Source organism: Mchenga conophoros, linkage group LG11 (assembly GCF_057382185.1).
Source record: "Mchenga conophoros isolate Kocher_MC1m ecotype Shallow Benthic linkage group LG11, M_conophoros_male_GT1.1, whole genome shotgun sequence".
Taxonomy (NCBI): domain Eukaryota; kingdom Metazoa; phylum Chordata; class Actinopteri; order Cichliformes; family Cichlidae; genus Mchenga; species Mchenga conophoros.
In genome coordinates, this window is record NC_140536.1 from 890,308 (window position 1) to 914,997 (window position 24,690).

The 24,690-nt window shown below is 47.3% G+C and overlaps 1 protein-coding gene across 6 annotated transcripts in view; it reads right to left on the reverse strand.

Annotated features, from left to right (window-relative positions):
* The window catches only part of ascc3 (activating signal cointegrator 1 complex subunit 3), a 144,329-nt gene extending 134,242 nt beyond the window's left edge, over window positions 1–10,087 (reverse strand). Inside the window, exons 1-5 of one of the 6 annotated variants that reach the window (XM_085290482.1) lie at window positions 9,975–10,005; window positions 9,583–9,641; window positions 9,215–9,413; window positions 5,556–5,706; window positions 2,793–3,370 (exon numbers count right to left, since the gene is read on the reverse strand). In XM_085290482.1, the coding sequence (XP_085146608.1) occupies window positions 2,793–3,370; window positions 5,556–5,706; window positions 9,215–9,304 (819 nt within the window). In that variant the 5' untranslated portion in view covers window positions 9,305–9,413; window positions 9,583–9,641; window positions 9,975–10,005. Of the gene's footprint in view, window positions 1–2,792; window positions 3,371–5,555; window positions 5,707–9,214; window positions 9,414–9,582; window positions 9,838–9,895 lie in introns of those variants that run through there. The other 5 variants (XM_085290480.1, XM_085290481.1, XM_085290484.1 and 2 more) reach the window with 5 other exon arrangements.
* Between the last annotated feature and the right edge of the window lie 14,603 nt (window positions 10,088–24,690).

The window sequence follows — 24,690 nt, forward strand, 5'->3', positions numbered from 1 at the left end:
TAAATGTCCTGCTTATAAGGCTGGAAACCTGCAGTCAGCTGGGACTGAAGAAGTCAGCTGATGAGTGACGAACGTTACTCCAGATGAACAGAATCAACTTTGTGGGTAAATGAAGGTTAAAACAGTTTAGCAGACACAGCTGTGGTGTCGAGCTCAAGTTACTGCACTCACAAACCTCGTGTCCACTCTATGCTTTATGCTGTGCTGCACTTTATGCTTAAAGAACATCAGCTATGCTGATTATTTTGTGACTGTATGCTTTCCAGGATGTGGATAATGTTTCCATGGAGCAGACGTTCAGCACAACAAGCTGCTCGGTCAAAGTCTAAACTCTACACAATAGCACACAAAGTCTTTGCAGTACAAATTTAGTCACATCCAGATGTTACTGGTCTGACAATGAGACTCAGAAAAGAAAGAAGCACATGACTGAGGCGGACACACAGCTCCGCCGCTCACTAACAGCTCCTTCATGTTCATGTTAGGAGGAATTTAAACGTGTCCGTGGAGCTTCAGTTTCATCAACACTGAAGTATTAAACAGTTTTGTCCAAGATAAGCAATGACCTGAGAGCCTCCATCGTTTATCATTAACACAGTGGCTGTAAAATACTGAACCAAGGCAAAGTGGATTACAGACACACAGAGAACCAGATGTGCAGAGCAGAACCAGATGTGCAGAGCAGTGGGTGCACCACAGCTGAGTCCAGAGCATGAGATAAAGTGAACAGCAGACCAACAGGACGGGCTTCAGGCCTGCACAGCACAGCTGAGGATGCAGAGCTGCACGGCTGACAGTGACGTTTCTATATTTTAACTTTCTTAACTCTTGTTCTACAATAATGAAAATATGTGCATGTTAGGTATTGTGCTGTTTGCTCACCCATTCATTTATTAGTAGGTTGTAAAATGTATCACCACGATCGATGGTGAAAATGAACAAGTTGACTAAGAAAGGACTTCTTCACCAACACTGGTGTAGCTGCAGAGGTAAACATCTTCCCTGTGATGCAGCCGAGTTTGAAATTCTACTGTGGTGACGACCCTGAGGCAAATATGAAGAGGCGCAGCAGCACGCAGTGATCATTCAGCTGCTGACAGAAGAAACACAGCTGATGGCAGTCACTGCTTTTACACTCATCCTGCTTTTCCCGAGGAACACTTTGCTTTTGTTCCTTAAACTGTGAATATAAGTTCATCACTATCTCTAAATACCTTTGTATTGATGCAACACTCTTCCTTCTCTTGGCTTCAGAATAGACAGCTGATGGCTAACAGCACGGCAACAAGTGCACCCCTGCCACACTGAACACACCAGCACATCATCTGCATCACCGCTGAGCTCAGGTTTCATTTCCACTCTTTGTTTTCATCATCGTTAAATCACAGAATTCCAAAAATATACGTTTGATTTGACAAAGTGAATATTTACAGCCATTTTCACACCTACAGTGTGTTTACTGTGGTCATGTTCACGATATGAAGGAACAGCACTGGAGTTAAACTGGAGCCGACACTACGTCTCCAAAGGGTGTTTGTGTCTGCACTCAACGAAGAGGAAGAACAGACCACACAGCCCTGGTGTGAACACGCGTATTCATTATACTAATCATTTAGATGATTTCACTGCAGAATCTACTAAAAAACAAACACCACCAAACGTGCACTGAATGCATCGTTTCTTTGGCACCACGGTCAAAGATGTGTTCAAATACCTGTGGACAGAGAGGGACTGAAATGTCCTCGACCTGTGACCAAAGAGAACAGCAACACAACGAAAACCTTACAACAACAAACACAATCAAACCTTGAAATCCCTTTGACACCTACAGCTAAAGCTCCGTGTGTTCACAGCTCATATCCAAGCACACACCAGCAGCCCCAGTAAGAGCCTTGATATGGGCAAAGGATCAAAGCAGTTATCAGGAAAATTATGGATACAAGTGAAAGACAAAAGGGTCCACATCCTGTTACCTGGTGAATTTACTGTAACACTGTTGCTATCATTTTCTAATAGTTCTAATCAGTGTCCCAGGTCACACGGTGGGAAAAACAAACCCTAGTCAGGCACTGGCAGCACTGGTACATCTCTCCTTATGGTCTTAACTGTGTGCACATTAGGCTCCTAATATTTCCAGGTCTTTATTGCCACTGAAGGTCAAAATGTACAAGTCTGAAATGTGCAGAGGTAAAGGCCAAGTATGGTTTAACAGCCAGGACATGATAACTCCAGTGCTGCTGAAGGTCAGCGTGATAGAATCAATAGATGTTGCACAACAATAAACATAACAGTGGGAGAGGTCAAACTTCACAGAAATGTAGTGATGAAAGCATCACAACAGTCTGTCAGGTTTATAATCAAGCGTATGGATGACCTCCAAGCCTGCTACGAGCTGAGCACCGTGCAGGACGACATGACAGCAGATGGTGCTTTAGAGGTGGGGTTCGTACTAGATGGTCTAGGGCAGGATGATGCATGTCCTATTCCTGAGTGTTTGCAAAGCCAAGTTACCATAACAACCAGTGTAGACGCTGTAGCACTGGTGAATCTGTACAAACAATCTGATTGGTCCACATGAAGAAACAGTGCAGACAGATATTAAATATGACAGAGGCACTGATTTCTGATGATGTGAAGATGATGTGTGAGGATAAAAACAACCCTGAAACACCAACTTCAGTCAACACTTCTGCATAAAATGAGTTCCTTACTTTCCAGTGACTTCTATTAATGCGCATGTTATATATTGACCTAACCTTCAGGGTTAATACGAACAGACCAGTGGTACAGACCTCGTTCTGCAGCTCATCGTTGCTCCTGTGTGAGGCCAGCATTTCAAACAGAGACGTGCACAGCTCCTCTGGGTTGGATGACATCATGTTGCCTCCACACAGATATTTATCTACTTCTGTTCTAAGGATGGAGCCATCCCCCGGGGTCAGGGGGCTTCCTGTACTGGACGGAGCCTCTTCACTGATGCCCTTCTTGCCGCTCTTTTGGTTGTTGAAAAAGTTGATGAAATCCAAGCTGGCACTCTCTTCCTGGATACCGGAGAAGGGCAGCCCCTCCAGTGGGTCGAGTGTGTAACCGTCATGTGAGAAAGCAATGTTGCGCCCAAAAGCGGCGCTTCGGTCCAGGTTGCGGCAGGAGCGTTGGCTCTGGATAAAGTCTTCGACTCGGGAGTCACCGAGCAAAGCCACCAGTCGACCCACAGAGGCGCAGGACGCTTCAGCTGCCGATGATGGAAAGGGACCGAACATGTGTTTGATGGCCCGAGTCTCCTCTGTACCAACGTGGTCTTTGTTGTGGAAGGTTTCAAACAGGAACACGGCTGCGCTTTCACCCACCGCCTGACCGAGTTCAGAAGCCACTGTGGAACAAGCACATGCACACCACAGTTAGCACTGCAGCGTTATGCACAGAATTTACAGTTAGGTCCACACATGTTTGAACAAAAACACACTTTGGTCATTTTATATTTGCAAGAACCAAGAGTTTGTAAAGGCATCGAACTCTGACTGCAACCCAAAATAGGTTTCCAGACTCGAGACGAACTGAAGGTAGAGACACCTGTAAACATGCAACAACTGAAGGCAACTGCAGCAAAGGCGTGGCTGAGCTTCTCGTGGAAGCAAACACTGCACCTGGCTGTAGACGCTCCCAACTGCAACAAACCTGCACATCCAACTATTCGAAGCACAGCTGCCAGTTCTACCCTCAGCCTCCTGCCTGAGTTATGACACTGACAAATGGTAAATATCCTGTATTTCTGTAGCGCTTTTACTAGTCCTTTACACGTCCAGTCATCCACCCAGTCACACACTGGTGACTACAGTGGCAGCTACATTGTAGCCACAGCCACCCTGGGGCGCACTGACAGAGGTGAGGCTGCCGGACACTGGCGCCACCGGGCCCTCTGACCACCACCAGTAGGCAACGGGTGAAGTGTCTCGCCCAAGGACACAACGACCGAGACTGTCCAAGCCGGGGCTCGAACCGGCAACCTTCCGATTACAAGACGAACTCCCAACTCTTGAGCCACGATCGCCCAAGATTGTGGCACAACTAGATTTTCAAAAACCCCGACCCGAGGGTTGAAGTCACTGAGATTCGAACTCATCAAAGCTGCCCCGTTCTCGAGTCATTGCATTCACAGACTTGGGTGTCCACGCTGCACTGCAATCAAATCAACTGTTCGAGTATACAGAAGTAAAACTCTAAAAGTGTGTCACTGTCCAGAAACCCATGGATGTTCCTGTACCCGCCCCAGAGAAACACCAAACTCTACCTTCTACATGAACTCTGTTATAATGTCAAGTCATAAAAAGCCAATAATGCCAGGAAAGAAGGACGCAGTCACTAATCAATCGACTCATTTAAATGCATGATGTTGTTCAGCAGTCACATACTGCCAGCAGTATCAGTCGACTGGCTTCAGCTGTTAGCATGACCAGAGCTTCTGTCAGTAACGTCCACTTGAGGTTTATAACCCACAGGATTCATTAAACACTAGCTGCCCTGTGAGGAACGGACCTGGTTTCCTTTTCTTCCTTGAAACCCAGTGTGGCCCAAACACTGGCAGAAAGGAGAATTTCCATCTTAAGGGAAAATGGATGTAATGATTATCATTTTAATGATGACGATTATTAGGATTGCTGCAACAATCACCTTTACCCTTTCTATTACCATTAGCTGTGCCTAGACAGCAGCACTGCTTTATATGGCCATTAAATCTGTGCACAGCACTATTAATAGTGCTAGAAAGAGTCGGCAGCTCTAAGCAGGAAAGGCCAAACACGAGCTAACTGTTCCTGCACCTCATTTAAATATTATTCCAAACAATTCATACTTTAGCAGAACTGCACTTAAAAAAAAAAGAAATGCAGCATAATTGTCCAATTAGAGGAAAAAATGTCAAAAGGACAGAGGCAGACTAGAGCAAAGAAGGCTGGAGAGGCAAAGTGAAAACAGATGAAAAGGATTTAAACCAATTAAAACGGCCTAAAAAAAGCAGCAGCTCGTGGTTGCACGTTACAAACACAATGGCTGCTTTCATCCTCGAGAGCATCCTAAGAACAACTTTTCATTTGGATCTAGTCACACAGTTTGAGGGCAGCTCCAACACACAAACGAGCACACACACTGTTAGTCTGACTGGTGAACGGTGAGCAGCCAATCAGATCCTCGCAGGGTTTCCTCAGAGCTCAGTAACACATGGACAGACTTTAACTCTGCCATCAAACATGCTGTTTGGTTTGAGCTGCTCTGTGTTTGAACCTTCACATGGAAGACGTGTGAACAGTACAATAACCACATGATCACATTAACAGCTGATAGAGTACAGCCATTAAAACTACCTGCAAAATCTTCCATGTTGCTTTTGCAGAGAATTCCCCCAAATATAACCTACCAACACTGCATGATGTCATTTTGGCCCCGCCCTTCTTTATTCAGGGTTTTAATGAGTATAAACAGAAACAGGCATTCTGAGGTTTTCATGAACGCTTCTCCAGCTTCACACAAACACGAGTTACAGCTGAGGTGTGCCTCCTTACCCATCTGTTTGGCTGCCAGGAGCAGGCTCTTCAGCTCCTGACTGGCAGCTTGCTGCTGACTTTTGTCCTGATGCTCGGTGCAGAAATGGACAATCTTCTGCCACGTCAGGCCCTCTCTGGCAAACAGCTCCTGTCTCTTCAGACGCTTGGCCTAATGAGTCACAGAGAGAGATGCAATTACACTTCAAGAAGAGCAGCACTCACTGCTCTGATCACAAGTATCTGGAAATGACCACCTTTAGTTAACAGCACTTAGCCTGTGCATTACTAACAACACTGTATTTCTAAAGTATTTCTATTATATTTCACTGAGCATATGAGAACCTATACTATTAATTACACAGGCCCAGTTTACTGACTGTGGGCAGGGTTCATCAACAGAGACTGAATCATGGGTCCACTCCCACGGTTCACTGTTTGAACCTTTGTCAGTACGAGGTCGACTCACCTAAAAGCCGATGACACTGTGAGTGATATGGAACAGCGCTGTTTGTTTTCATGCTTACTGATCAGTAGAGCTGCCACGATTAGTCGACTAGTCACGATTACGTCGACTATCAAAATCGTCGACGGCTGATTTAATAGTCGACGCCTCGTTTGAAGCTTTGTAAGATCACAAAGGACGCAGGAATAAGTAGCAGGATTTAAGAGTGTAATAACAGACTGAAACAGAAGATGGCAGCACTGCATGTACAAGGATGCCAGCTGCCGTTAAACCCCGAAGAAGAAGCTGTGTCCCAGAATTCATAGCGCAGCCCAGCTCAGTTTCCAACAATGGCGGCAGCTAGTTAGTTTTAATATTACTCTTATTATTCTTTCTGGGTCACAAAATAAACGTTTAACATATTTTCAAAAGCGCTCCGACGTTTTCGGAGACGTCTGTTACCCACTAGCTCGATAGCGAGCCGGGGGCAAGGCTCACTAGAGCCGTGAGAACACCGGACTCGTTTTCAAACCCACCGCCGTCTTTCGCTACTCAGGTTAAACATGATATATGAGTCACTTAGATAACTTACAATGTTATTGTTTGGCTTTTTTAGTATTTTATTTGTTCCTGAGTAAATCGGTTATAGTTATAGTTTTTACACAGCTGAATAAACATCAAGCAGACAGCTGATCATCAGAAGTGTGAGATGCTGGAGAATTTACTCCGGTGTCCTGTTAAAGTTTAGATAGCAAGGAGTTTATTAAACTTCAAACAATCTGCAGATTTCATTAAAATGTAATAAACTATCATCTTGTCTTTATTTTTAGTTAGCACAGACCGTAAACACTTAAAGCTGTAAGCTAATGATATATAAGAGCAGATGCTGCTGGTGCAATAAGCTGTAGTTTTACGTCCAATGGATGATGATCTGATTAGTCGACTAATCGCAAAAATAATCGGTGACTAGTCGACTATCAGAATAATCGATTGTGGCAGCCCTACTGGTCAGTGCTGATCTCATTTACTGCTAATATAATGCTCGTTGTTTCTGCTTTTTCACTGACACCAGAACAGTGCAGTTCACACGTGTCGTGGACTCTTCATGCACGCTCAGCGCTCAGGAGGTCAGAACAAGCATTAACATAACGACTCCGTTACAATCAGCATCTGCACGTCTTCCAAAGCTGAGAGATAATGTTGGGCTGCCTTCAGCTTGCTTTTCCACGGAGAAACACTTTCTGCTTAGAGGATTTAACGAGAGCTTAGCTAGCTGAAGATCAGTGGTTGAATAGCATGCTCAGTTTCATTTTAAACACAAGGAGCTGATCTGAGAAACTAAAGAAAAGCAGGGACACCTCTCAGTTACAAATAGTAATGCTGACTGGCAGGGAAAAGGAAACATGGACACAAATATATGGAAGTCATCAGTGAGCAGAGGACAGGAAGCTGGCAGGTAAAGGTGAGCGTACAGCACCTCAGCTGACCTCGTTCCTCTAGCAAAGTACTTGATCCTTATTTGTTTCAGTAAGAAAAGATCCCGTATCCTAAATGCAGATGGGAAGTATGAAAATAGCATCTTCACTGCAGAAAAGACGACTTTTGTTTGTAGGTTTAGTTGTTAGAAAAAGAATCTGCAAAAACTGGTTTATGTTTTATTTCCAACAGCAGAAATGACAAACATTTCCCTGCTGTGTCAGTAACTTTGTATTCTTAACCTCTTCTGTCAAGTCTGGGATACATGACTGCTCGCCACCAGCAGCAGGAAACTTTGTATCCATTCAATAAAAATTAGGGTTGCTACTCTGAGCCATCAGCAGCCGCTCAAAGGCCACGGGCCACCTCGTCTGCAGCAGAGCCAACAAACAGAAGCCACAGAAACGTTTGGGTCACAAACAGCCTGTCACAGCACAGCTACAACATTTCTGTCATATGACAAACATGTTGAAATCACATCAGCTGCTTGATATCAAATATGAAACATTCAATTTTCATTACAGATGCTGAGCTTTCGTTTCATTTTACTACAGATATATTCAGCCTCTTGTTTGTCCCAGACTTTTGTCCAGTCTGAGACCACAACAACATGTCAGCTTGTCCTGGGCGATAGTTTCAGCCTGGACTACAAGATACACAGTAGGTGCCGTGTCAAACTTCCACGCCCGTGTAGTTTTACATAGTTTTTCTCTCTATTAGCAAGCATTTGGCGAAAGTGGGAAGGAAAAACTCCTTTTAACAGGAAGAACCCTCCAGCAGAACCAGAAGCAGGGAGGGGCGGGGCCATCTGCCACGACTGGTTAGGGGTGTGGGGAGGAAGACAGAGCAAAACACAAACTGTGGAAGAGAGCCAGAGATTAATAATAACTAATGATTAAATGCAGAGTGGTGTATAAACCCAGTGATTGAAGAAGAAACACCCAGTGCATCATGGGAAGCCCCCCACAGCCTAGGCCTATTGCAACATAACCAAGGGAGGGTTCAGGGACATCTGATCCAGCCATCACGATAAGATTTATCAAAAAGTTTTCAGACTTTCTGACTCGAAGGCTTTAAGATGAAAATGTATCCTACCCCTTCTAATAATACTCTAACACAGCGGTCTCCAACCTTTTTCGACCGGTTTATGCCCGACAATATTTTCGCGGACCGGCCTTTAAGGTGTCGCGGATAAATACAACAAAATAAAACTAGTACCGGTACAGAAAAAAAGGTTTATTCATAACAGACGTGAAAAGACCCAGAAAAACCGAGTAAACGATAAAACGATAACAAAATAACGCTGAAAACCGATAAAAACCCTGAAAACCAGACATTTCACACCTGAGCCTCAACTCTCACGGCCCGGTACCAAACGACTCACGGACCGGTACCGGTCCGAGGCCCAGGGGTTGGGGACCGCTGGTCTAACAGATACGATGAAGTAATCACTAAAGATACCTCAGAAAAATCAACCAGAAATAAAGAGTAGCACTCATAGTAAGTAGTACACATCGATACATCTGTGAGCTGGTTATGAATAATTTATCTTTAATGATTAAAATGTTATTTGTGAAGAAATTCATTAAGTAATTGCTCGTCAAGAATACAGTAATAGTGGGCTCAACAGAGCGCTGACTCTTTTTATAGAGCAACATGAAGACAGTCTGTTAGTATACCAGCTGCTTTGTCCGGGAAACCTCACTTATACACAAAAGTTATTATCAACACAATTCATTCATAAACGGTTTAGTCTCACCTTTAGATCATAGAGCTGTTCGCTGAAGTCCTCCTTCTTGCAGACACTGGAGAAGGACCGAAGTGCTCCTGTGAGTCGAGGAGGAGACATCGTGTCTGTTTCCCTCCCCACACACCTGGTGTCCTGGATCTAGGTTCTTCTGGATCTATGGTTCTCCTGGATCTAGGTTCTTCTGGATCTATGGTTCTCCTGGAACCTGCTGACATACAAACACAACAGTAAGATGAACCTTCAGTGTTTCTACTCCACAGCAACTCCACATACAAAGCAGCCAAAGGGCTTTGGACCTATGCGTCGCGACACAACAGCCACTGATGTTGTGAAGCAAACACGCCGTCCGTGTACAGTGGTCATGGTAGTCACGGTACCTGTGAACAGGCTGGCTGCGTTCGTGGGAGAGTGAATGAGACACTTGGGACGAAATGATCTGGAAAATAAAAACTTCTTGGTGAACTGACTGGTTTGGTTTATCTACAGATGCATGTTGTCTCCGGGAACTTGAAAGGTCCCGGATTACAGGAAGTCAGGTGGCTAACACAAACATCTCCAACAGAAGAATAATGCACGCGCCTTAGCTGACTTTTATAAGTTCTCGCGCGACTATTACACACAAAGCTAACGCTAAGTATGCGCGTTGCTAGCTGGCTGTCATGCTGCCTGCTACATCTCTTTAAAACTCACTTTTAACACTGTCGTCACTATTAGTGCAACAGGAACAGCGACAGATGAGTCTATAAACCATTCACAGCGTGAAACTTACGCTTCAACTGCTTCCTAAAGCGCCACGTACAAGTCCAACAGTCAGTGTGTGAGTACGCTACCGGCAGATGTCAACACAAGGTGCACGTAAACTAGGGATTATGGGTATTGTAGTTTAGACGTCAAGCGGCTGTATAGAGGGCATGGATAAAATGACTACATTACCCGCGTAAGCAGAGAAGGTGCGCTTATAGCGAACACCAGCTCACACCGAATTCTGTTTTATGGGCGGAGTTAGTACTTGTAAACGGCACATGCGGTCTCCGCCTGAAAAGAAAAGTAAACTTTAGTATCCTCTCTGCTACAGTACAGGGAGACGAGACGACGAGGCTCCAGTTCATTCAGTGCAAAGGCAGCAATAAATATAAAAAGAGTAAGAAATTAATATACACTTTAAGACTAAGGTAAAAGTAAAAGGAATAAAGATACACTTTAAAATTAAGGTAAAAGCATCAATAACAGTCTGAATTTACATATAAAATTTGAATGATTTAAAGTGACCTTGAAGTGGTTTAAAATAGCTAGCGTAGCAGCTTTACAAATCAAACCAGTTCAAGGTACGTGTCCATGTTTTTGGAGTCTGCAGACTTTTCCTTTCTTTTGCCATCTACGCTCTATGATTCTGATACTTTTATTCTTTAAAGCCAGCTTATGATTCATGACACGACCTGATGCTGAGCACATTTTAATGAGCACTAAATCACCTGAATTTTTACTTTCCACAATAAGTAGTTACAGTAGTGGTTTTTGATACGGGCGACACGGGCGGTTGGTGGTGGGGGGCGGCATCACGGGCATTGGCAAAATAAATAAATAAATTAATTACTTAATTAATAAATTACTCGTACTCATGCTACCAGAAATACACCTGAGACAAAGTGAATCTGTGAACTAAGGTGTAGGTCTATTAGGTTATGTTGTGGCGATCCTCGGGTTGAGGGATGGGTGTTCATACTGGAGTGCAAAATTAAAACCAATGGAAGATGGACAAGTTCAAAGCCATCAGGTCCTCTGTTTAGAAAAAAGAGAAAAGAAGAGGAAGAGAAACGAGCAAAAGATGCAGGTAAGCAGATGTGTGATTGGATAATGGCAGGTCATCCTGAAACAATCAGAATCAGAATACTTTATTGATCCCTAAGGAAATGATGTGGGTTACAGTTGCTCCAAGAAGAAATGGTAAAAATAGCAACAGTAACAGACTAAACTCCAAATACTGTGTAATACATTATGTTACAGCAGAGTTACAGATTTAAGAAATAGCACTAATACATACAGATCACTCCATTAAATATCAAGGATTAACAGAGGGGATTATAAATAAATATCAAGAAAATTGACAAGAATATTTCAGAGTAGAAAAGAGTGTGTGTAAAAAGGGTGAAACTATTGCAGTGTTCACAGTGTGTTAGATGGAGGAGTTGTACAGGGAGACGGCCACAGGCAGTAATGATTTCCTGTGTCGGTCAGTGGTGCATCATGGGTAATCTCAGTCTCTCACTGAACGTGCTCCTGTGACGGGCCAGCATGTCATGGAGTGGGTGGGAGGAATTATCCAATATTGTCTTTATCTTGGACAACATCTACCTCTCAGACACCACCCTAACGGAGTCCAGCTCCATCCCCACAACATTACTGGCCTTGTGGATCAGTTAATTTAGTCTGTTGGCATCTGTGACCCTCAACCTGCTGCCCCAGCATGCAACAGCATAGAGGATAGCACTGACCACAACAGAGATACAACAAGATAACATCAATTAGTATGGATAGTGAAAACGTCTGTTTACGTTTGTTAGGGGGGGCGCCAGAGGGAGTGTTCGCCCAGGGCACCAAACAGGCTAGAACCGCCACTGAGTAGTTAACACAGTCAAACACACCTTTTGTCATGGTCCTGAGTCTGAGGACTCAGTGTTTTGTGTTTCCTTATGCTTTTGTTCATTCCGAGTGTGTATTCTGTTGTGATTTTGCCATTTGCCATGTGATTTTGGGCAACCGTGGCTCAGGGGGTTGGGAATCGCATCTGTAACCGGAAGGTCGCCGGTTCGATCCCTGGGCTCTCTGTCCTGGTCGTTGTGTCCTTGGGCAAGACGCTTTACCCTACTTGCCTACTGGTGTTGGCCAGAGGGGCCGATGGCGCGATATGGCAGCCTCGCTTCTGTCAGTCTGCCCCAGGGCAGCTGTGGCTACAACTGTAGCTGCCTCCACCAGTGTGTGAATGTGAGAGTGAATGAATAGTGGCATTGTAAAGCGCTTTGGGTGCCTTGAAAAGCCCTATATAAATCCAATCTATTATTATTATCATTTGTTAGGTTTCTGTTCTTTGCCTGCCTGCTCCCACTTCTCTGTGTTCCCTCTGTCTGTCCATGGTGTTATTGTGTCTGCTCATGAGTCTGCCTGTCAAGTTCAGTGTCCTGTCTGGTTCTCTGTGTCTGTTAGTTTCCTGTTTTATTCTGAAAGTTCATGTCTCATGTCAGTGTGTTCAGTTTTACCTCTCCCCTGTCTCGTTAGCCTAATTGCTCCCAGCTGTGTCTCCCTCCTGGGACCCATTCCCTGATTACTCCCTGTGTATTTAAGCCCTGTGTTTTCCTGTGCTCTCTGTCGCGTCGTCTGTTTAGTTCCATGTCAGTCTGTATTATTCTGTTACCCGGTATTCATTCTGCGTCTCTCTGCCATCTCTCTTTGTGCATTTTGCTCCTCCTCCCGTGAGTGTCTGGTTTAAGTTTTGTTCTTTAGTTTTCCCAGTTTAGGTTTGTTTACTCCCCGCTCTACTCTTCCTGTTTTGTCACCTTCTCACCGCTGTAAATAAACACTCACTCGCACCCCAGCCAGTACCTGTATTTTGGATCCTTTTTTCAATACACCACACGACTGCCCCCAGCCGTGACACCTTTCAGCTTTTCATATACAGTGGAACCCCGACTTACGAAATTAATTCGTTCCAGAGGGTCTTTCGTAAGTCAAGTTTTTCGTAAGTCGAAGCACCTTTTTCCATCGGCTTTTGAGTGAGGCGATGCTGGCTGAAGACGAAGTTCTTGGTGGAGGAGGATGTGGCGGAGGTTGAAGAAAGCATACGTATGCATTAGGGGTGCAACGATATTCGTATCGATATTGAACCGTTCGATACAGTGCTTTCGATTCGGTACGCATATGTATCGAACAATACAACATTTTTAATTTATTTTATCAACTTTTCTTCTGACGATGCTGTCTGTGTTGAGAGCTCAGTGGATCTGCGTTCGACTACTCCGCCTAGGCTGCACTGTTGAGCGCAGATCCACTGAGCACAGCGCAAGCTAGTGAGACAGAAGTTAAGCTCTCCTTGCAACATGGCAAATTGAACCTCCCCCACCCTCATTCAGATCTGGCGTTTGGAACTATCTTGGTCTTCATGTGACGGATGACCCTGAAGGTAAGCGTGTCATGGACTAAAGTAAAACAGGATGTATGGGCTCAAAATGTGGTCATAAATATTTTGTACTTGTAAAAAAGATTTGTGTGTGGACTTAGAAAAAAAAAACCCTGCAAGTTACAAGTACGGATTTTGACCCTATTTTTCTTCCTTTCATCTGATTGGTCAATGTCATGTCAATCACAAATGTAACAATCCAATCAGAGAACAGATGGGTTTGGCTGTCGGAGGGGCGCTTCTTTGAACTGCAGGCCAAGAAAGATGCCAAGCGGATTTATTTTACCAAGTGGATCATCATGGCCTTGCCATATTGGTCCATTTGATTGACCTGTATTATAATTATGTATTTATTTTATTTTCAGTTCCTACAAACGGGACAGACATGACTGGGGGACAGGACAGGGAGAAAGAATGAAAGAAAGAGAGGGAGAGAAAGAAAACCAAAGGGGAGAAGAGACGGTGAGAAGGGGGGGAAGAAAGAAAAAAACAAAACACCTGGATCACATGTATGGAGAAAAAAAACAGAAGAGAAAGCAAACAACAAAGAGCAACATAATAAAAAAACAGCACCATCACAATAAACTAGCTAGCAGTAGATATCAGTAGATACTAAATAATAAACGATATTGTGCAGCACGCAAGATAGACAGCGCACAATGTGCTTTGAGGCAGCAGCCAAAAAAGGTGTAGTCCGCGTCTGTGAACACCTGTGTGTACACCTGTGTGGATCAGCATGCTTGCATTCCAAAGGTTTCTCCATGTAACGATCTGCTAGGGAGTGTGGGGAGCCATAGCCCTGTCCACCAGGGTATGAAGCAGGTATGGAGGAGATCCAGGCCCCAGATATCCAGAGGCCCCAGAGTACAAGGACCCGAGGAGGACCACCAAAGGGGGGGAACCGTGCCACCCTCCTGGGAAGAGCTGAGTAGAGCCCCAAAGGAGAGGTCACCCCGCAGCTACGGAGCAGAGGCCAGAGGGGGTTGCAGTGGCGTGCCCGCGGGCTCTGCCGGCAGCCAGCTGTGCCAGAGAGGACCGAGCTTCAGGCCCAGAGGCCAGAGGCCTGAGGGCATCCCACCCCCCGGAAGGAGCCCAGCCGGGCCACAGGCGCCCGGCCCCGCCAATCAGCTACCAGGAGTGAGCCGGTACATACATGAGCGCCCAGCCTCAGACGACAAGGACCACCAACACACCAACGTCTGAGGGCATCAACCACTGGCAGGGAGTGTGGTGAGGGGAGATAGGCCTCCGTACTTTAGAGGGCCTGAGATGTACCCAGAGAGGTTGAGTCTAAGACCCAACCTGACATATAGACACAGACGAACAGGCACACGCAGACACAGACGTGCATTCCCACCCCATATGCACAACCAAATACTCGGCACTCACCCCACGTGTAGACAGACACAAATGGACACTGCACAGACAGTCGCACTCCCCAAACATACTCTATATCCCAGGTCCAGGTACCCCCGCCCTCAGAGGGGCAAGCCACACCTAGACCCAGGACATGTAACCCTTCTCTCTGGGGTGGAGGCAAGCGAACCACCTCCTTATCTGCAGTAGCGGGGAGGCCCCGCATCCCAGACCCCAGTCTGACGGCCAGCACCTCCTCCCAGCCCCCCAGCCCTGACGGCTAACAGAACCGGGGTGAGTGAAGACCTCAAACCTCCCTACGCCCGCTCATATGTAGTGTTGCTGTGTGCTGTTCTAAAGTGCATTTAAAACACAGGAGAGCATGGTACTAGCTTCCTCTCAGAGAGCAGCACGGCTCCTCCCGAAAACCCTTAGTGTCTAAATACATTTAAAATTGAGGAGGGTAGGGCACCAGCGCCAGAGGTGGGTTGGAGTACACCAACCATCCTCTGGATGCTGTAAAACGTGCCCACCCCCAAGGCCCTATATGTATGTGTTATGTGAGAGTGTGAGTAATGTGGATGTCTAGGTTGCAGAATAAAATTGAGGCACAGGCAGCCAGAAGGGGACAGAGGGGGAGTGCCTCCCCTGCACCCTGTTGACATACCTGCACCCCAAGCCCTGCGTGTGTGGGTGGGTGTGGTAGAGCGGGAATAGGGAGGCAGCTGAGGATGGGGAGGGAAGAAAGGGAGGGGCAAGCGGCCCCTCCCTGGGGCCAGCTCCCCCGCTGACCCCAGTAGGCACCTCCACACTCTGGAACCCACCAGGGCAAGGGGGCCCAGCCCCATCCGGACCGGGGCCCGCAGCAGCAGCACCGCCCAGCCCCACAGAGTCCGGGGCAGCCCACCCGACTCCATCCCAGAGAAAACTGCACCCACCCCATCATCCAATCATCTCCCAAACTACACAAGACAATAGACACCCTGGTTGAGTTCATTCTCCACCTCTCCTATATCTCTCCCCCCACCTGCAGAGTGAGCTCCTGTAGTGAGGAGACCACCTGCAAAGATATAACAACCTCCCCACCAGTTGGAGAGCCCCCTAGATATATCGATATTTTTAAATAACTTGATATATCGCCCAGTCCTAATCGAGGGTACAGATGGTTTGTACCGTCTCTTCCGCTCTCGACACTTAGCTCCAGCTCTACAGCCCCGTCTCCTCCGTCGTAACTCCCTGGGGATCTCAGTTCAGTGTCAAGTCTGCGTCCTTGTGAATTGTTTCTTGTTTCCTGTTTTATTGTGAAGGGCAGTGTCTCATGTGAGTGTATTCAGTTTTGCTTCCCTTGTCTCGCCTTGTCAGTTACTTCCAGCTGTTCCCCACCTGTGTGTAATCTCCCTGTGTTCTTCTGTGTGTATTTAAGTCACGTCTACTCGTGTGCTGGTCGCTGGTCTGTCTGTGTATCCTCCATGTGTTTTCCCTGCCGTCCACCTTCATATGCTTTGCTGTTTTGTAGTGTAGTTTGTCCCAGTATAGATTAGCTTTAGTTCCGTTCTGCCATTATTTCACCTTGTGCTTTATTTTACAATAAACCACCTTTGCATCTCAGCGAGTGCCTACATTTGGATCCTCATTTAATTCCTCCACACGGCTCATCCCCGTTAGCCGTGACAGTACAGACCAGCCAGATTATGGATCCAGCGGCATTCGCCCCACCCAAGAAGCTCCAGGAGGACATTATCGACTCTGCTTCGAGGTTGGTTAACCTGTGGCTGGAACATGAACATTGACTCTGTTTTGGACTTTGGGACTGCTTATTCTGGGGTTATTTTTTGTGCAGGAAGTGTTTTCCCCGCCTCACCTGCAACAGCTGTTATTAAGACTGCTTCTCCTGCGACTGCTCTCACCCAGCCAGAAGCTTGGTTAACCTCCTAGCTAGAAGCTTAGTCAGCTGCCCAGCCAGAAGCTCCATTTTCACCTCAACCTTCACTTCAGTCATTAGCTCGGCCTGCTATGAAGCCACTTGTGTTGCCACTAGCCCAGTCTGCTAATCAGTGCACAGCTCAACCTTTAGTTCGGCCGCCAGTGCAATCTATAGCTCAGTCTCCTGTGTTGCCGCTAGCTCAGCCATTAGTTCGACTGCCTGCTCACTCCATCACTCAGTCGCCTATAGCTCAACTGTCAGTCCACTCAGTGATTCAGCCACCATTTTCAACGACTCATCCTAAGCAGGGAACACACTTCACTAAAACATTTGCTGGTTCTCAAAAGCTGGCCTTCTTAGAGATGGTAACTCTCTCCAGGGCCTCCTGGAGCCAACTCTGGACCCCTAGAGGCTAAGACACCAGCGCCAGCTGCTTCACCTGGGAACTCTACTGAGCAGTCTCAGCCGTCATCACCCGCTGAGAGCTCCAGCGAGTTCACCCATCCGCCTCTGTCCTCTGCTGGGTGTGTTTGTGAACACTTTCAGCCCCTTGAGGACTGCATACCGCTGTCGCTGCCTGAGCCGAACCAATGTAATGCTCAGCTCCTGCCAGCATCAACACTGCCAGGGGCCTCCTTGCCTGCTGGTTCTGTGCCGGTCTCCGCTGGAGGGTCCGAGGGGCCGCTTCAGCCATCTGCTGTCTGCGCTGGAGGGTCCGTGGAGCCGTCGAGGGCGGCCTCTGAACGAGTTTGTCCTAGCCACTGCCTTTCACTTGGTTGGCCTCCGGACCGGCTTTGTCGCCGCCACTGCCTTCAGCATGGCCGGCCGCCTGAACTGTTTTCACGCCGCCGTTGCCGTCTGCATGGTTGGCCTCCTGAACTGTGTCCACACAGCTGCTGCTTGAAAACAGCTGCTGATGAAACCTAGAAACATGGCGTGGAGAACAAGGTGTGAACAACAGACGACTTGACCAAGAATGAACAGAAACACACAGACTAAATACACACAAGGGTGATTAGAGGAAGTGGAAACACATGGGGAAACAGCTGACACTAGTCTGACATAACGAGACAAAGGAAGAAAAGCTGACTACACTGACATAGGACACAGACCTTCAAAATAAAACAGGAAACATGAGACGCAGACAAGGCAATATAAACTTGACAACATAAGACGCAGCATGAAACAGGGAGAGGGAAACTTAAATACAGGGGTAGAAAACACAAAGAGAAACTAATAAACAAATGAACTTAGCTACCCTAAAGAACTTAAACATACCATTCAAATAAACTAAAACTCAAAACGCTGGGGCAACAGACCCAGGAATGTGACACCTACTGCTGGATTTAGATTTTTTGGACTGTTTTCCTGGACTCCAGCGTTTTTGACTCATCTGGACCCAAGCTCCGTGTCTTTTGTTTTGTTTCTGTCCCTCCGTAATTTAAAAGAATGGAAGTTGGTCAGAGCTCCTGTAACTGCCAGCCTCTCCCGTGGCGCCATCTTGAACTTTTTCAAATGTGCTGAGGTCCTCTCCCAAAGGCCTCGGAGTTTTAGCGTCATGCCCAGTATCTGAACTTTTCCTGGGACTGGGGTCCTCTGGACGGAGAGCTCTGATGTGCCTGGAATCTGCTCGAGCCACTCTTCAAGTTTTGGGGATACAACTTCCAGTTCTTCCATCACCACTGGGACTACAGTAGACGTTAGCTCCTACATTTGCTCCAGCTGCTCCTTCACCTCCTGGTACTTCTCTATTTTCTCACGCTCTTGTGTTATTGTAGAGTCTTTACCTTACGATATAAAGCACGTTGAGGTAACTGTTGCTGTGATTTGGCAGTACACAAATAAAACTGAATTGATTGAATGTTGTCCATTGCCACACTATCACTTCTTCTACTCCTTGTTAACCACCACTATATCAGGCTGGTTGGCCAACAGCTACCCATCTGTCTGGAACTTTCCACAGGACCACAGGAAGCATTGAAGTCCCACAGGACAAGGATTGTTTTCGGTGGTTTCCCATCAGAATTTTGGGACTTTAATTAATTTGCTGCATTGATGTTCCTGTACACTATCCCAGACATCTGGTGCATCTCAGTCTAGCGGATAGCAGGAGGATGTAAGAAGCAAGCAGTGCAAGCTAGGACTGTGCATACTGTTTCTGAGGCATTTTTTCACAGTCTGCAACTTGAATCTTGTTGGCTGTGGTAGATTGCTGCATCTGTGGATCTGATCCTGTGCTGCCACGATCAGAGCCTCTGTGCTGTCCTGTTAGCCAGTCATTTCTAGCCACTGGTAGAATCTCTCAATTTCTGCCACTAACATCCAGGATTGTGGTTTTAACACCCACTGTTCCTGGCTCCCCCCCTTTCTGTGGCTTGTAGCGGCTGTGTTTGTCTGAGTGCATTGTGAGGAGTTCTCATGTCTTGACATCAGTGGCATGTATTTCTTCCTGTCATATATTTAGAGCTCAGATCTGCTGAAGGTCATTTCAAAGGGCTCATCCTGTTCCTCCTTGCACAAAGGAGGAGATAAGGGTCTGGCTGATGGGTCGAGGACCTTCTTGGCTTCTTTGCCAGCTTAAATTACAGTCCTGTCATATCTGATTCTTTGTTATGGGAATCCTTATAACCATACAAGACAGGAAATATTTATTATGTAGTAAATGAGGGAAAAATAGGAAGCAAAAATTACATACTCTTACAAATTGTCATACTCAGTATGTTCTAATACTTTTTTTTGAGAATTTCTGACACATATAAGGACTCTCCTAACAGAACGAACCCACTGGGGGTTTGTTGCAATCACATTTCACTGTATTCACAGCTTTTGGCATGACAGAATACTTAGATGTTTGTCCAACTTGAATTCCACCCAACATAAATTCAGTTGGCTGAAGATCATTTGGGAAGGTCCTATAGATGACAGTGCATGTAAACAAATGGGTTCAAAGATGGTGTGCACCACATACATGTACCTGCAACAGCGAAAATAGTAACATAGAGGCTATAAGTCACAGAGAAGAAAAAAAGGCAAATTGTGGAGGTAAGCATCAACGACACAGAACTCTCAGTTCTCACTACTTCTTTATTCGTCTCCAACATCAACTGCGCATATCGCGCCACAAAACACAGGAACACACTTCCTATACACTGGGTGTGAGTGGAGCCCTCTAGTGGTCCACCACACATGCCCCCCCCCCCCCCCCCCCCCCCCGAACACCCAGCAGAACTAGTCCAGGACCCGGGGCTTAAGCAAACGGCTGGAACGGCTGAACTGGGGCGGTGGGGAACTGACAGAGGGCAACCCAGCCCGGGAGCGAGGCTGGCACTGGCGGTCAGAAAAAGCTGCAGACGATCCTGATCCTCTTGCATAACATGTGCAGGCTTAAGTCTGTCAACAGAGACAACTTCCTGCCGACCGCCAAAGTCCAAAATGAAATGTTTGTTGCCTGGTTTAATAACCCTGTATGGTGGACGCAGCGGAGTCCTATGGGCATCGTGCCTGACGAAAACGAAACGAGCAGAGTCCAACGAACTCGGAACAAAAGTGTCAGGCAGGCAGTGGTGCACAGGACCAGGAACAGGAAATGAGTCTTTTGGGGGGTGAAAAGGCAACAAAGAGGTATCGAAACATGGGGGAGGGCTCTCAGGTAAGAATTCCCCGGGGACCCGGAGAGGCTGGCCGAGGACCAGTTCAGCCGGGGAAACCCCGAGGTCTTCTTTAACCGCGCTACGCAATCCCAGCAAAACCTACGGAAGACGGTCGACCCAGTCGCCACTTGTTAAGGAAGCCCGGAGCGTGGCCTTAAGTGACCGGTGAAACCGTTCGCACATCCCATTAGCTTGCGGGTGGTATCCTGTGGTGCGGTGGACCTTGACTCCCAGGCCGTCAGCCATAGCAGACCAGAGCTCGGAAACAAACTGGGGGCCCCTGTCCGAGGTAATGTCAGCAGGGGGGCCGAAACGTGAAACCCACGTTGACAAAAATGCCCTGGCCACCGTCGCCGCTGTCGTGGACGCCAGGGGTACCGCCTCCGGCCACCTGGTTGTGCGGTCCACCACAGTCAAAAGGTGCGTGAAACCCTGTGACTGCGGCAAGGGACCAACCAGGTCCACATGAACGTGATCGAAACGCCTACCCGGGACACGGAAAGGTTCGAGGGGTGCCTGTGTGTGCCGGTGGATTTTCGAGCGTTGGCATGGGATACAAACCGCCGCCCATTCTTTCACCGTCTTGCGAAGGCCCGGCCAAACAAACCTGGCGCTGACCAGCTTGACCGAGGCCTGGACGCCGGGATGAGAGATGGCATGCATCGAGTCAAAAACACGACGACGCCACAAAAGGGGAACCACCGGGCGGGGGCGGCCGGTGGAAACGTCGCAAAGAAGGTGTGGATCGCCGTCCCACACCGGGGTGTCCTCCAGCACGAGGCCCGTTTTTGTTGACTGAAGGGCAAGGACGTCCGGGTCAGCATGTTGCTCGGCGGCCATGGCAGCGTAGTCGATACCGACATACACCGGAGAAACCAACATACGTGAGAGACAGTCAGCGACGTGATTGGACTTACCAGCCACATGCTGAATGTCTGTGGTAAACTCTGAAATGGCCGCCAACTGGCGCTGCTGGCGCTGCTGGCGTGCGCTCCATGGGTCAGAGACCTTGGACATCACAAACGTCAAAGGTTTGTGGTCAATGTACGCAGTAAAGTTGCGACCCTCGAGGAAAAAACAAAAATGTCATGTCGTGAGGTGCAGGGCCAGCAACTCCCTGTCAAAAACACTGTACTTGCGTTCAGCATCCCGGAGCATACGACTGAAAAAGGCGAGCGGTTGCCAGAGACCTGAAACCCGCTGTTCCAACACCCCACCCACTGCCACGTCAGAGGCGTCGGTGGTTAACGCGATCTCCACCGACGGAAGCGGGTGGGCCAGATAAACAAAAATGAACGGCAGCCCACGCAAAACGGAGTTCATCAGCCGCTGAAAGGTCTGGGCGGCACCTGTCAGGCCAAATGGCATGCGCAAAAACTCGAACAAGCCGAAGGGGGTAATGACAGCGGCTTTAGGAATGTCTTCAGCGCGCACGGGAACCTGGTGATACCCCCGCACCAAGTCAATTTTAGAAACAATCGACGTTCCGGCGAGATTGGCAGAAAAATCCTGAATGTGGGGGATGGGGTAACTGTCATTCTCCGTGGCATTATTTAAATGGCGGAAATCTCCGCATGGCCACCACCGACCGTCCGATTTGGGCATCATGTGAAGCGGAGAGGCCCATGCACTGTTCGAACGCTGTACAATGCCAAGGCGCTCCATGGCTGCAAACTCTTCCCGAGCGATGGACAGTTTCGCGGGGTCGAGGCGGCGTGCGCGCACGAACACCAGGGGCTCGACCGTGGGAATATAATGCTCAACCCCATGCTTCGTTACTGTGCTAGAGAAATTAGGGACAGACAGCGATGGAAACTCTAAAAGCAAACGCTGAAAAGCATCCCCGGAGGTCACTACATTAGCCTGAATCAGGGGCTCGGCGGCCCGAGTAAAACAGGGTAGCGAAGAAAACGAGAGAGCATCGATTAAACGTCTGTTAGCAACATCGACAAGCAGTCCATGAGCACACAGGAAATCAGCACCCAAAATAGTTACAGAGCTAGCGGTAACAACAAAGTTCCACTAGAAATCCCGGCCATGAAAACAAACAGTCACCAACCTTTCCCCAAACTAATGCAATGAGCAGCTAATGGCTGCTCATTGCAGTGAGCTGCGGCCCACAGTTCGCTGCTAGTCCGTTGGCAGCGGTAGGGGGAAGGAGGCTCTTCTGGGAGCCGGAGTCCACGAGAAAACGTCTCCCGGAGCGCGAGTCCTCTATGAAGAGCAGCCTTTCTGTATTGCGGCTGCTACGGCGCGCTGGCGGGTTCGTTTCCCTGGGCCGTGAAAGCGCAAGCCGGCAGGCAGCGACGCGCTCTGTCGCCAAAACGCTGATGGTAGAAACAGATGCTCTTTCCGCGGTGCCGGCGTGTAGCAATCCCTGCCGTCAGCAAGGGGGCGGATGCTCCGGGGGAGGCAGGTGGAGGCGTGGAAGGTGCCGCCGGCGTGTCCGTAGCCAGGGCGTGAACGTCGAAAGTGTGGCTAGCCAGGAGAATGCGATCTGCTTCTTCAGCCAGGGAGCGATAATCCTTCGCAGGCAGAAGCGGAGAGTTCGCAAGGACAGCTCTCACGGCGGCCGGTAGTTGGCGGAGGAAGAGGTGCACGAAGAGGAAACCACCGTCATCCGGCCCGAGCAACGATAGCATGTTCTCCATGAGCTCGAGCGCGGTACCACCACCCAAGCCTGACAGGTTGAGGAGCTTTTCGGCTAGTTCAGCATCGGAGAGGGCATAGCGCCGAAGAAGCAGCTCTTTGAGGGCGGCGTATTTCCCTTGGGCGGGTGGGTCCCGGAGGAGCGCCATCGCGCGACGGGTGGCCAGCGGGTCGAGCGAGGCCACCACATGGTGATACTTCGTGTCGTCAGCCGAGATGCCGCGAAGGGCGAACTGAGCCTCCACGTGTACAAACCATGACGGGGGGTCATGGAGCCAAAAGTCCGGCAGTTTCAGCGCCACAGCGAACGTAGCTGCAACAGGAGGCGGAGGTTCGGCGGCCGCTGATGCATTCATAGCAGAGTCTGCGTTATCTACGGCCCGTTGCATGCTCAAGTCAGGGGTCACCAATGTGGAGGTAAGCATCAACGACACAGAGCTCTCAGTTCTCACTCCTTCTTTATTCGTCTCCAACATCAACTGCGCATATCGCGCCACAAAACACAGGAACACACTTCCTATACACTGGGTGTGAGTGGAGCCCTCTAGTGGTCCACCACAAAATATATATTTGAAGTAAACGATATACGAGGTAACAGAAAATCAAAACTCGAATATTGTCCAACATCAGAAATTGCTTAGCCTGACAATTGTAAACATTTTTTCCAATTAAAAAACAAAATGGGTCGTTTCCTTGATGCGTCACAAAATGTATAAGAATTTTCCAGGTGCGTTCACTTTTGTTTATGTGTGCAGCTCTCTCGTGTCAGGTGTGGACATACAATGTGTGGATATTTTTTATTTTAGTTGTTTCCCATACAACTTTAAGTGTATGAGATAATAACCCCAAATATATGAATCACCTGTAACTGTTTTTTTTTCGGCTTCACTCCACATAAGTGTTGTGCTTTGCGCTGGGCAGAGGGGGGAGGGGCGGTAGTTACACTCACAGTAGCACAGAGAGAGAAAGAGAGGCAGGGACAACAACGTCACATTAGAAAGGTATAGTAATCATCCACAACTATTTTCAGTTGCAGATGATAAAGGATTCAGAAAGTTTATTCATGCAGGCCCATATGACAGAGAATGTGCATCTTTTTGTTTTCATATTTTAATTTATATTTAATTGTGTTGTGGTTTGCAGTGTTTTGTGTTGTTTCACTTTAAATTTGTAAAAGGAAAAAGCTGAAAATTTAAATAGTTAAAAGTTGAAATGTGAATAGCTGGTTTTTGTATTATATGATTTATTTATTACATTTTATGTGGAGTGAATAAATAAAAGTATATTCACGGTGGCTCCTAGAGACAAAGCAGCGCCTACAAACTCCAAAACACGTACGAACTCTGAAACACGTACAAAAGACAACAGAAGTGCTCCAGGATGCTAGGGGGCAGTGTTGAGCTTTTTTTGCCTAGTGGCTACACAAGCCAGCAAATACCAACGACCGGATTTGGTGTGTGGTAGTAACAAGTAAAGTAACATTTGTTTAAATTATTTGAATATATATGAGTGCTTGTGTATAAATACACAAACAATACACACATGCTTTCAATTGTGTAATTAAAGTGATCTAGTAGCTCTGTTTTGAAGTTCAATTAACGCTAGAAATGTGTTTTGGAGTTTGTAAGTGTTTTGTCTCTAGGGGGCCACCACATATATTTATATATAAACATATATAAATAAAACCACTTTTTTTACATTAGTAATTCCTTTTGTGCATAATTGTATATTATTG